General features: G+C 38.6%; 1 protein-coding gene across 2 annotated transcripts in view; it reads left to right on the top strand.

Moving 5' to 3' along the window:
* GCC2 (GRIP and coiled-coil domain containing 2) overlaps positions 1 to 13540 on the top strand; it is a 63238-nt gene extending 49698 nt beyond the window's left edge. For both annotated transcript variants that reach the window (XM_028091273.2, XM_028091274.2), the window contains 2 exons: positions 1089 to 1290; positions 11863 to 13540. In XM_028091273.2, coding sequence (XP_027947074.1) covers positions 1089 to 1290; positions 11863 to 11933 — 273 coding nt within the window. In that variant the 3' untranslated portion in view covers positions 11934 to 13540. The remainder of the gene's footprint in view (positions 1 to 1088; positions 1291 to 11862) is intronic.
* The last annotated feature ends 383 nt before the right edge of the window (positions 13541 to 13923 follow it).

A 13923-nucleotide genomic window follows, 5' to 3' on the forward strand; every position in this document is an offset into this window, starting at 1 on the left:
CCAAATAGACTGCCCTCTCTCTGTGCAGGGCCTCAGCTATCCTTGTTAAATTAATTTTTTAATGCTGAGTTACTCAGTTATTCATAGCAAATTATATATATTATGACATTCCACGTCTAAATATTTTTGTATACATCTGTATAAAATAGCATTTTCCTACATATTCAAAACATTATCACATCTAACAAATTGCTAACTAGCCCAGTGAACTAAGTGATTATTCAAATGCTCTATTTCCACAAATTTACATTCTTGAATGATTTCTTAGACCTTATTTTCACTTTTTTAAAATGACTGTAGGTTTTAGGACAGAGTTGGCTAACTTTTCTGAACTAACTTAAAATGATGAAATATAACTATTTTTGTTTGTTTCAACTCAGAAATCTTCCTCTAAGACTTTAGCATTCTACCATCTTTTGCATATCATCTGTCTCCCCATTTTTCTGGTAGTATTTTAGATTGTCTTACATTCCTGAATTTTCACTCTGTCGTAGACTTGGCTTTTGTTTTGGTGAACAAAACAGCCATTGTTCATCATGTAAATACAACTTCCCAGGGGACACTGTAACTACCTACAGTCTGTGAGCAGGGCAGGGAAGGGGTCGGTGGTGGATGTAGATGTTTACTTTAGGCCCTGGTTTCAAGCTCTGCTTGCCCTCTACAGTGTGCCTTATCCCACGGCCCTGAGCCCACTAGTTTACTTTCTGTAGAGAATAGGAGGTGAAGGGAACATCATGGTACCAACCAAAACTGAGGACTTGACATCAGTCCTCAGTTTTCGACCCCAGTTCCCATGCTCCTCTGTACTTTGAGGCAGAAACTTCTTGATGTTTCTGAAGGATCCGTTCTGTTGTCTCGTCAGTGGTACTGGGTGAGCCACTGGGCTGAGTCTCTTCCACTTTATCTGCTTCCCATCTTGTAGCAATTTCTTGGTATTTCTCATCTTTTTTTCTTCTCTCCTAATCTCTCTGTTATAGTTATTTTTGGGGCCATTTCAGGGGGAAGAGAAGAAGAATACATGGGTTCAGTTGGCCACGTTTAACCTGAAGCTCCTAAAACTCATTTTTAACTCATTTCTCCAACATCAGCTCCTCAAAAGTGAAATAAGAAGATTGGAAAGAAATCAGGAACGAGAAAAGTCTGTAGCTAACCTGGAATACTTAAAGAATGTCTTGCTACAATTCATTTTCCTGAAACCAGGTAGTGAGAAAGAGAGGCTCCTTCCTGTTATAGATACAATGTTGCAGCTCAGCCCTGAAGAAAAGGGAAAACTGACTGCAATTGCTCAAGGTAGGTGAAGGAAAGTATTAAAACTCCTGTTGCATAACTTACACTAAATGTTGGCCTTGTGGTTGAGACTTTGTGTGTGCTTACAATCTTTTTCGTCACACTGTACTTAAAACATTTAAATTTTGTTCATTTGGGTCAGTTCTGTCATATGTGTAACCTGTGACTAGATTTGAAAAGCTAAGGTTTTAACACGTTAGGGCAATTATAGTACATAACATAATTTTAAGATGCGGCAAAATACAATGCAGTGTTTAGTTAGATCTTTGAAAATTAGACATGTAGTTCTAGCATTGAATTTTATCAAAGAATGTGGTTTTATTTTATATCATAATTTTTTAACATGTATTAGCTTATTCTTTCCAATTCCCCCCCCCCCCGGTTCACCCTCAGCCCTTCCACCCACCAAATAGTCTAGAGTCAGCAGAGTCATATGGCCCAACAGTTGGTACACAGCGTACCCAACAGTCCCATTTCTCAAGGCAGACACAGTTTTAAAGCTGTCCTGTATTTGGAGCTTAGATTTTTGTGGCAAATAGATTTAACACTGTGATTTCATAAACCCCTTTAAAATGATTTGCATACAACTGCTGTAGTTACCTGATTTCAGACTGCATCTTAAGGATATACTTAAGGATCATGGTTTCATTTTTGTTAGTTTAAAATGTTTTTATTAGTGACCTTTTCAAGCAAATACAGGCAGAATGATGTCATGTCCCTGTAGCTCTCACTCATCTTTAACAATTTTCATGGTCAGACTTCTTTTGAGAGGGGAATAGCAAGAGCTAGAGATTTTTTTTTTAATGATTTTATTTATTTATTTGACAGAGAGAGGGAGAGAGAGCACAAGCAGAGGGAGCTTCAGGCAGAGGGAGAGGGAGCCCAAGGCGGAGGAGCTCAATCCCAGCACCCTGGAATCATGACCTGAGCTGAAGGCAGACACTTAACCGACTGGGCCACCCAGGTGCCCCAAGGCTAGAGATTTTAAAGCAGATCCTACACATCATGATTTCCCCAGCAAACACTTCACTGTGTATCAGACTCCTCTGCCATCTACACCCAGTTCGTGCCCACTGTTCCTATTATTGCAGATGTCTTTATACAGCATCTTAATAGGGCTCACACATTGCATTCGGTTGATATCCCTTAAGCTCTGTTTTGTTTTTGTTATCTATAGCATTTCCATGTTCCTTTTGGTAATATGTCAGTTATTAGTTGAAGAAACTGGTCATTTGTCCTACAGAAGCTCAGTTCTGGATTTGGCACTTTGAGATAGCATTTAAGTTGTTCCATTGTTGCCTATAAATAGGAAGTCAGATCTTTGATTAGATCCAGGTGTAATTGGACGGGGTGGGAGATAAAAATCCCTCATAGGTAGTGTTCTGTACTTTCTGAGACATCACATCAGTAGGCCCAAAATGTCTAGTTTTCCCACTTTTGACTGGCTTATCCCATTATGTTGGTGCTATTTTTTTTTTAAGATTTTATTTATCTGAGAGAGGGAGAGAGAGAATGCGTGCGCATGAGCACGGGGAGGGGCAGAGGGAAAGGGACAAGCAGACTCCCTGCAGGAGTCAATCCCAGAACCCTGAGATCATGACCTGAGCCAAAGTCAGACACTTAACCAGCTGAGCCACCCAAGCGCCCCATGCTGGTGCTCTTTAACATCCTAAAATCCGGACTAAACTGATAACGCTGGAGAGTGGTCCTTAAAATGGAACAGGTGTCAGAATTATCTGCTGAGATGATTAAATTCAGATTGCTAGCCACCCCCCCGAAGTTTCTGGTTCAGTAAATTTAGGGTGGGACCCAAGAGTTTGCAGTTTTAACAAGTTTACTTGGTCTGGTGACCATACCTCAAGAACCCCTGATCTAGAGGACTGATGATTTGACTGTGGTTTTGGGGTTTTTTGTTGTTGTTGTTTTTGGTTTGGTTTTTCAGAAATACTTCATAGTAGTGCTGATTTTTTTCTTTGAAACTGTTTTCTTATACATCTGTGTAATAATGAGGGAGGAAGGTTCTCAATACTGATAGTAATCTCAGGTCTGCTAATTGTAGGGTACATTACCTTAGCTGCAATAGTATTTTTGTCACAAGATCCAAAATAAGAATACATCATGTACATTTTTTGGTATGTACTTATCCTAAATCACAAATTTGCTTTTATATATTACTTTTTGTTTATTTTACCAAAGCTAAAACTGTTTTTCTCATTGTAAAGTTAATCAGGACTTTAGGAAGAATATGTGTATTTTTAAATTAAAACATACTTCAGTGATAATGATCTCAAAATATTTAGCATATCTAATAATCCTTCTAAAAGCCCAGCATGTTTAATGTAATGTAGATGTTACTAACACTCAAGTGGCTCCTGTAAGTTGAGGATACATTGATTAAAAGATCTCAAACAGACTAACCTAAGTGTTCTAGTAACACAGATGTTATTGATCATCGCATAGGAGACATATAAGAAGTTCATTAGAAACCCAGAACTCTAAGACAGGTTTTTTGCTAAGTCCTATAAACGTATAGGAAGACGCCCCCCGTTATTAAACTTAAACTAACATACCTTCAAAAGGTTATTCACTTCTTATCTCTTATTTACGTGAACAAACAAAAGAAAATTTATAAAAATTAAATTAAAAATAGTTATGGTCTGGCAGCAGATAGAGATATGGCTTAAGCAAGAACTATTGAACTGAAAGGTAGGTCAGAAGGAATTATTTAGAATTCAGCAGAGAGAAACAAAACAGTGGAAGAAAAAACTGAAAGATTGGGTAATAGAAATAAAGGATAGAATGAAGACAACCAACATATATTTACTAATTGAAGTTCTAGAAGGAGAGGAGAGGAAAGAATGAGGTAGAGGCAGTATTTGAAGAGAATGAAAATTTTTCAGAGCTGCTGAAGGACGTCAATTCACACATTTGAAAAATCTCAATACAATTTCAAGTAGAATAAATAAAAGGAAGTCTACCTCTTCACATAAAAGTGAAACTGCCCACCAAAAAGGACAGAGAAAAGTCGTCAAAAGAAGACCCATTGCTGGAGTTTGAAAAGATGGCGGAGGAGTAGGGGCCCTATTCCAACTGGTCCCCGGAATTGAGCTGGATATCTACCAGACCACTCTGAACACCCACAAAATCAGCCTGAGATGTAAGAAGCTATATCTGGATCTCTACAAACAGAATATCGCAGGCAGTTGGTTTTGAGGTATGAAGCGGGGAGTCGTGATTCTGCAGGCAGATATCGGAAGATAAACGGAAGGGAGAGGGAGCTGTCGGGATCCTGCACCACCAGTTCTTGAAAGCCTCCTCCTATGCTGGGGACAGGGCACAGACTCACAGACCAGTAGTGGCGAGGAAAGGACTTTAGGGCAGCCCCTCGGACTGAAACCTGGAGCGGCAGGGCCGCACGTGTGAACTGGGGCGGCTGGCAGTTTTAGAAGCACAAAGGGCAGAGACGTGCCCCTATGCCCCGAAGGAGGTGAGGATTGGGAGCCCTGCTGCGGGGCACATAACCCAGGACGCTGCAATTTATACCAGCACAGACAGAAATGGGGATACTGTGGCCTGGAGAGCTCACTGAAGAACAGACTGTGATCTCTCTGCTCTGAGGCAGAGGGTGGGAAACGATCTCTGCTCTGACTCTCAAAAGAGACGCGGAAAGCCACCAGGGAAAGCCGCCAGAGAACAAAATCCCAAAAAATATGGTTTTCACTGAACCCATTCCCCCCCCCACTGGGGGCAGGGCAACTCTGCCCAAACAGGGTTGTTGGAGTAACAATGCAGCAGGCCTCTCCCCCAGAAGACAGGCTGGGAGAACAAGAGGCCAATAACCCTAAGGTCCCTATAAACCAGGTGCATCTTGCTTGGATTGTGGTCAATAATTCAGACTCTGTACATTCCCTCAACTACCCATGAACAGAATGACTAGGAGGAAGAACCCCCAAAATAGGAAAGACTCAGAGACTGTGAATTCTTTTTTTTTTTTATGTTAGGTTAATCACCATATATTACATCATTAGTTTTTGGTGTACTTTTCCATGATTCATTGTTTGCATATAACACTCAGTGCTCCATGCAGAACGTGCCCTCTTTAATACCCATCACCAGGCTAACCCATCCTCCCACCCCCTTCCCTCTAGAACCCTCAGTTTGTTTTTCGGAGTCCATCATCTCTCATGGTTCGAGACTGTGACTTCTGCCACAGATTTACAAATGGATACAGATATAACCAAGATGTCAGAAATGGAATTCAGGGTAGCAGTTGTGAAGAGAATACTAGAATGGAGAAATCGATTAATGGCAACATAGAGTCTCCAAGGACAGAAATGAGCTGAATTGGCAGAACTTAAAAATGTTATCAATGAGATCCAGTCTAATCTGGATAATCTAACAGCTGTGGGTAAGCGAGGCAGAAGAACAAATTAGTGATCTAGAAGACCAATTAATAGAAAAGAAGGAAAAAGAGGAAGCCAGGGAGAAACAACTCAAAATCCATGAAAACAGAATCAGAGAAATAAGTGACACCATGAAACTTTACAATGGCAGAATTATTGGGATCCCTCAGGGGGTGGAGAGAAAGAGGGGACTAGAAGATATATTTGAGAAAATCGTAGCTGAGGACTTCCCTAATTTGGGGAATGAAACAAACATTTGTGTCCTAGAGGCAGAGAGGACCCCTCCCAAGATCAAGGAAAATAGGCCAACACCCCAGCATGTAATAGTAAAACTCGCAAATCTTAGAACCAAGGAAACCATCTTAAGGGCAGTTAGGGGGAAGAGATTCCTTATGTACAGAGGGAGGAACATCAGAATAACGTCAGACCTATCCACAGAGACCTGGCAAGCCAGAAAGGGCTGGCAAAACAAATTCAGGGTACTAAACGAGAGGAACATGCAGCCAAGAATACTTTGTCCAGCAAGACTTGTCATTTAGAATGGATGGAGAGATGGCGGAGTTTCCAAGACTGGCAGAAACTGAAAGAGTATGTGACCACTAAGCTGGCCCTGCAAGAAATATTAAGGAGGGTTCTATAAAAGCAGAAAGACTGCAAGAGTGATATAGAACAGAAATTTACAAAGACGATCTATAGAAACAAGGACTTCACAGGCAACAGGATGACAATAAATTTGTATCTTTCAATAATCCCTCTCAATGTGAATAGCCTAAGTGCTCCCATAAAATGGCACAGGGTTGCAGATTGAATAAAAAGACAGGACCCATCCATATGCCGTCTACAAGAGGCTCATTTTGAACCTAAAGATACATCCAGACTGAAAGTGAATGGATGGAGATACATCTTCCATGCCAGCAGACCTCAAAAGAAAGCTGAGGTAGCAATTCTTTTATCAGACAAATTAGATTTTAACCTAAAGACTGTATTTAGAGACACAGAAGGACACTCTATCATTCTTAAAGGGTCCATCCAACAAAAGATCTAACAATTGTAAATATCTATGCCCCAACCTGGGAGCAGCCATCTACGTAAGCCAACTGTTAACTAAAATAAAGAGTCATATTGATTATAATACGTCAATTGTAGGAGATCTTAACACTGCACTCTCAGCAATAGATCATCTAAGTAGAAAATCAACAAAGAAACAAGAGCTTTGACTGACACACTGGACCAGATGGACCTCATAGATATATACAGAACATTCCACCCTAAAACAATAGAATACTCATTCTTCTCGAGTGCACATGGAACTTTCTCCAGAATAGACCACATACTGGGTCACAAATCAGGTCTCTACCGATACCAAAAGATTGAGATTATTCCCTGCATATTCTCAGACCATAATGCTTTAAAACTGGAACTCAATCACAAGAAAAATTTGGAAGCAATTCAAATACTTGGAATTAAAGACCACTCTGCTCAAGAATGTTTGGGTCAACCAGGAAATCAAAGAACTTAAACAATTCATGGAAACCAATGAGAACGAAAATACATCGGTCCAAACCTATGGGATACTGCAAAGGTGGTCCTAAGGGGGAAATACATAGCCATCCAAGCCTCACTCAACAAAATAGAAAAATCCCGAATTCACCAACTAACTCTACACCTTAAAAAACTAGAGAAAAAGCAACAAACGATGCCTAAGCCACGTGTTAGAAGAGAAATAATTAAGATCAGAGCAGAAATCAATGAATTACAAACCAGAAACACAGATCAGATCAACAAAACTAGAAGCTGGTTCTTTGAAAGAATAAGATCGATAAACTGTGGCCACGCATATCCAAAAGAAAAGAGAAAGGACCCAAATTAATAAAATTATGAATGAAAGGGGAGAGATCACAACTAACACCAAGGAAATAGAAATAATTATTAGAAATTATTATCAACAATTCTATGGCAATAAACTGAGCAATCTGGATGAAATGGATGTCTTCCTGGAAACCTATAAACTCCCAAGACTGAAACAGGAAGAAATTGACAAGCTGAACAGGCCAATAACCAGTAACGAGATTGAAGCTGTGATCAAAAACCTCCCAAAAAACAAGAGTCCAGGGCCTGAGTATTCCCTGGGGAATTCTACCGAACATTCAAAGAAGAAATAATACCTATTCTCCTGAAGCTGTTTCAAAAAATAGAAGCAGAAGGAAAGCTTCCAGACTCATTCTATGAGGCCAGCATTACCTTAATCCCCAAACCAGGCAAAGACCCCATTAAAAAGGAGAATTTCAGACCAATATTCCTGATGAATATGGATTCCAAAATTCTCAATAAGATCCTAGCTAATAGGATCCAACAATACATTAAAAGGATCATCCACCAAGACCAAGTGGAATTTATCCCTGGGATGCAAGGGTGGTTCAACATTTGCCAATCAATCAGTGTGATAGAACACATTAATAAGAGGAAAGAGAAGAACCATATGGTCCTTTCAATTGATGCAGAAAAAGCATATGACAAAATACAGCATCCTTTCCTGATTAAAACTCTTCAGAGGATAGGGATAGAGGGAACATTCCTCAAATTCATAAAATCCATCTATGAAAACCCCACAACAAATATCATCCTCAATGGGGAAAAGCTGAGAGCCTTTCCCTTAAGATTAGGAACACGTCAAGGATGCCCACTCTCGCCACTATTGTTCAACATAGTACTAGAAGTACTAGCCTCAGCAATCAGACAACAAAAAGAAAAGGTATTCAAATTGACAAAGAAGTCAAACTCTCTCTTTTCACAAATGACATATTTTATGTGGAAAACTCAAAAGACTCCACCCCCAAATTACTAGAACTCATACAGCAATTTAGTAATGTGGCAGGATACAAAAATCAATGCACAGAAATCAGTTGCTTTCTTACACACTAACAATGCAACTGTAGAAAGAGAAATTAGGGAATCAATTCCATTTACAATAGCACCAAAAACTATAAGATACCTCAGAATAAACCTCACCCAAGAGGTAAACGATCTATACTCTAGGAACTTCAGAACACTCATGAAAGAAATTGAAGAAGACACAAAAAGATGGAAAAACATTCCATGCTCATGGATCGGAAGAATAAACATTGTTAAAATGTCTATGCTACCCAGAGCAATCTATACCTTCAATGCCATCCCAATAAAAATTCCAATGACATTTTTCAAAGTGCTAGAACAAACAATCCTAAAATTTGTATGGAATAGAAATGATCCCAAATCGCCAAGGAAATGTTGAAAAAGAAAAAGCTGGGGGCATCATGTTGCCCGATTTCAAGCTATATTACAAAGCAGTGATCACCAAGACAGCATGGTACTGGCACAAAAACAGACATATAGACCAATGGAACAGAATAGAGAGCCCAGATATGGACCCTCAACTCTATGGTCAAATAATCTTCGACAAAGCAGGAAAAAATATGCAATGGAAAAAAAGACATTCTCTTCAATAAATGGTGATGGGAAAATTGGACAGCCACATGCAGAAGAATGAAGCTCGACCATTCTCTAACACCATACACAAAGATAAACTCAAAATGGATGAAAGACCTCAATGTAAGACAGGAATCCATCAAAATCCTAGAGGAGAACATAGGCAGTAACCTCTTTGACATCAGCCACAGCAGTTTCTTTCAAGATACATCTCCAGAGCTAGTGAAACAAAAGCAAAAATGAACTTTTGGGATTTCATCAAGATAAAACTTCTGCACAGCAAAGGAAACAGTCAACAAAACAAAGAGGCAACCCACAGAATGGGAGAAGATATTTGCAAATGACACTACAGACAAAGCGCAGATTTCCAAGATTATAAAGAACTTCTCAAACTCAAGACCCAAAAAACAAATAAGTCAAAAAATGGGCAGAAGACATGAACAGACACTTTTCAAAAGAAGAATACAAATGACTAACAGACACATGAAGAAATGTTCATCATCATTAGCCACCAGGGAAATTCAAATCGAAACCACATTGAGATACCACCTTACACCAGTTAGCATGGCAAAAATTGACAAGGCAAGAAACAACAAATTTTAGAGAGGTTGTGGAGAAAGGGGAACCCTCTTACACTCTTGGTGGGAATGCAAGTTGGTGCAGCCACTGTGGAAAACAGTGTGGAGATTCCTCAGAAAATTAAAAATAGAGCTACCCTATGACCCAGCAATTGCACTGTGGGAAGACTGACTTCTAAAAAATCTTCTGCCACCATGGTGTCCTCTAGGCATTCATGTCTTTATGTAACTCTCTCCCCTTGAATGGCCATTAGACTGGCCTAGTGACTTGTTTATAACCAATAGAACACAGCAAAGGTGACAGGGTGTCACTTCCATGGTTAGGTTAGCTTGTGACTTCTGTCTCATTAGCAGACTCTCTGTCTTCTCCACTTGCAAGCTGACATTATTAAAGAGGCCATTTGGGGATGCCTGGGTGGCTCAGTAGGTTAAGCATCTGCCTTCAGCTCAGGTCATGATCTTGGGGTCCTGGGATCAAGCCTTGCATCAGGTTCCCTGCTCAGTGGAGAGTCTACTTCTCCCTCTCCCGATGCCACTCCCCCTCACTAATGTGCTCTTTCTCTTTCTCAAATAAATAAATAAAATCTTAATTAACAAAAAAACCAACCCTGTGGCAAGGAACTGAGGCTGTGGCTCCAGCAGCCTTTGAGTCACTGAATTCTGCCATTTACCACATGCATTTGGAAGCAGATCCTTCTCTAGTCAGTCCTTCAGATGAGACCCATTCCTGGCCAACAGCTTGATTGCAGCCTTGTGAAAGACCCTGAGAATCTGGCTAAGCCCTCCCTACCTGGTCTCCTGACCCATGGAAACTGATATAATGTGTACTGTTTAGCTAATAAGTTTGCAGTGATTTGTTACACAGCAGTTTGTAACTAATACATGGATAAAACCAATGAACAGAAAAAGAAGTGAAAACGGCTTATAAACTATAGAAAGTCCTCTATGTAAAATTTTGGAAATGCTTCTTTGCCTGAGATCATTTGTGATACATACGTGTGTTTGACAACACAGAAGGGTGTCTGGAAGGGAGCATACTGAATTTAATAGTGGTCATATCTGAGGGGGGAAGGAGGGAAAGGACATGTAATGAGAAGAGATGTTCACCTTTTTTTAAGGTTGTAAAACTTTCAAATCATGTATATTAATGTACAAATCATAGTAAGAAAACAGTAAAGGAAGCCTTGTCAGAAATTTTCTTGGAAGCCCAGAATTTTTCTGAATTTTAAGACAGGATTTGTTTGTGTTGATCTTAAAAAAGATAAAAAGAGAAACTGGAACACAATACAAAATGATACAACCGCCTTAGAAAAGTTTGGCATTATTTTATAAAGTTAAATATACTCATTATACAACAACAGTCCCACTCTGAGGTATCTATCCAAGTGAAATGAAAGCCTATATTCACACACAAAAAATGCACAAACCTAACCACTGAATTATACACTTTAAAAGGGTGAATCTCATGTAGATTATTTCTCAATAAATTTTTTAACATTAGAAACCCATACATAAATGTTTAGAGCAGGTTTATTTTAAATTGGAAAAAAACTAGAAACAATGCAGATATCCTTCACTGGTAAATGAATAAAACAAACTGGTACAGCCACACAGTGGAGTCCTACTCAGCAGTAAAAAGGAATGAACTACCAATACCCACAGGATCATGGACAATTCTCAGATGCATCCTGCTAAGTGGAAGGAACCACATTCAAAAGATACACGATGCGATCCAATTCATATGACTTTCTAGAAAAGGCAAAAAGGTGGGGATGGTGGTGCTACAACTAAAGAGGATGAATTGTACTACAAGTAAATTATACCTCATATACCTGATTTCAGAATGATTAAAAACAGTTGTTTTTTGTTTGTCTTGGTTTAGTTTTGAGGTTTACCACACAACTATTGGGTTTTAATTCTAAGTTACATAAAGGCTTCTGTTATAAAAAGAATGTACAAATTCCCCTTATTGTTCCTTATTGTTAGTAATATTTAGTTGTGCTGGGGTCTTTATTTTGGAATTGTCTAATGGAGAAAGACAAATACTGAAAGTTCAAGAACAGATTTGTAACGTCAAAGTATGTTATGAGAAGATTAATGCACTTTTTTTCTTTTTTAACTCCCCAAAGGTGAGGAAGAAAATGCTTCCCGTTCCTCTGGATGGGCATCCTATCTACATAGTTGGTCTGGACTTCGATAGATTGACAGGAAAACATTATTTATTAACCAAATAGAATCCATTTGGTAAAAAAAGTTTCACGTATATTGCTGTCATTCTTTTGTCCAAAAGTGTGTGTGTATATATTCACATCTACATGTATTTGTACATATGTATGTCAGATGTATTTAAAAAGTCTCCGCTTGAAGTAAAAGTATGAAGTAAAAGTACAGCAGCCTGAAGTGTTGATACCAGCCCACAGTCCTTTGACTCTGTGACCTCCCAAGCGTGCTGCCAGATGAAAACACCAAGAACAAAGTCACTCCCTCCTTCTGTGGAAGCTCAGGACCCGCCTGTTTCTGCACAGTACTGTGAATTTCAAAGTTAAATTTTGGTACAGTCCCAACTGGAACTTAGGTTTTGAAAATAATGTTACTAGACTATTTATTGCAAGAGCAAACTTGCAGATAGATTATTATTATAAATTGTTAAAGCAAATGTAATTAGAATATGAAGGAAAATGCTTTATTCATAAAGTTGACATGTTTATTAAGGGATTATAAAACAAATATGTATAGTTAATTATGAGACTTAACATTTTATTTAGTAACTTTTAAATGACTGTTCTTTTTTTCTCTAAAATATATTATCTCAAAACTCATTATGTTGTCAGAAGCCCTAGTGTGGGCTGGTGTGACACAGAACATGAACATAGGGGACCAGCTCATTACCTTGGGGTGATTCTGTGCTGTCTCTCCAGGCTCTTGAAAGGGTTCATCTACTTTTAAGCCATGAATCTGTTTTGAGAATTCTTTCCATCTCCCCCAATAGAAACTTATCAGAACATTGACTGTGTCATTCAGCATTGTATCTAATAGGAAAGTGATGCTTCCCATGTTCAGCAGACATGTCGTTCCTTACACTCTCCCATCACAAGGAACTTCAGGAAGACACCTTCGAGGTCAGTGTCACATTTTCACAGGTCTTGTGGTGTTACCTGCCTTTGATGCCTCTGAATATATTTTATTGACAAGATCAAAATTGTGTTCTTAAATCATAAATATGAGAATTCTATTTTTAATATTTGTTAAAAAATCACCCAATATGCTCTGTAAAGTTCCCTTAAGCCTTCCAATTTATACTCTGATTTTCATTCTCGGCTGGTGAACTGACTTTGTACTTTGGTTACTCAGAGCATTTGTTTCATTTCCAATTTAATTTAACTGAAATTTGCTGCTGACATGTTGAGTTTGTTCTTTACAAAATATCTCCTATTATCTGTCTTTCCTCCTATTTTAGAAGAACAGACCTAACTAGTGAATGTATTAATGAACATGCATCCATTTCAGAGCTGACTTTAAAAGTTTAGTGTTTTTTTTTTACTTTATAAACTGTGAATATGCATATGCCAGCAGCATACAATGTAACTGTAATAGTATTTAAGTAACTTTCACTGTAAGTCTAGGCCTTTTTGAAGTCTGTGTAAACTTGTTTTGAAATATAGTCTCTACTTATGAATGTAATAACAAAAATACCTTTTTGCATGATAAAAAAATTACTTTGATTACAAAGTGATATTCTTTCATGGTTTCAGCAAGAGGAAATGTAATGATTATTTTAATATTTCTATTAAATATGTTTTAACTGCATATCATATTTTTATGCCTACTCTTTTTCTGTTAGACATTGTTTGGAGTTTTCGAGTTAGTCTATGAACTGGCATTGCACATCCCCTTACTACTGTCTTTAGACAGTTGGGACCTAGAGTATCAGGTACTTGAGAGAACACAGATTAACCTTTTGGTATGTGATGTGTAGATCATGGTGCCTTCCATATCTGACATCTACCTTCCAGTGGAACCGGGAGCCACACAGCCTTTCTTTGGGCACCTCGCAAGTTCCACCCTCCTCTGTTATGTAAAACATCTCTTATATACAGTGAGTTTTGCTTATGCTCCAAACAGTGTATGATCAAGAATTATATTTCTTTAAACAAACTCTGGGAGAAGTGTAACTGAACTGCTTACTAAAA

The sequence above is a fragment of the Eumetopias jubatus genome, unplaced genomic scaffold (assembly GCF_037043125.1).
Source record: "Eumetopias jubatus isolate StellerSeaLion01/CBP00866 unplaced genomic scaffold, mEumJub1_p1.0 scaffold_9, whole genome shotgun sequence".
In the NCBI taxonomy this organism is placed as follows: Eukaryota; Metazoa; Chordata; class Mammalia; order Carnivora; family Otariidae; genus Eumetopias; species Eumetopias jubatus.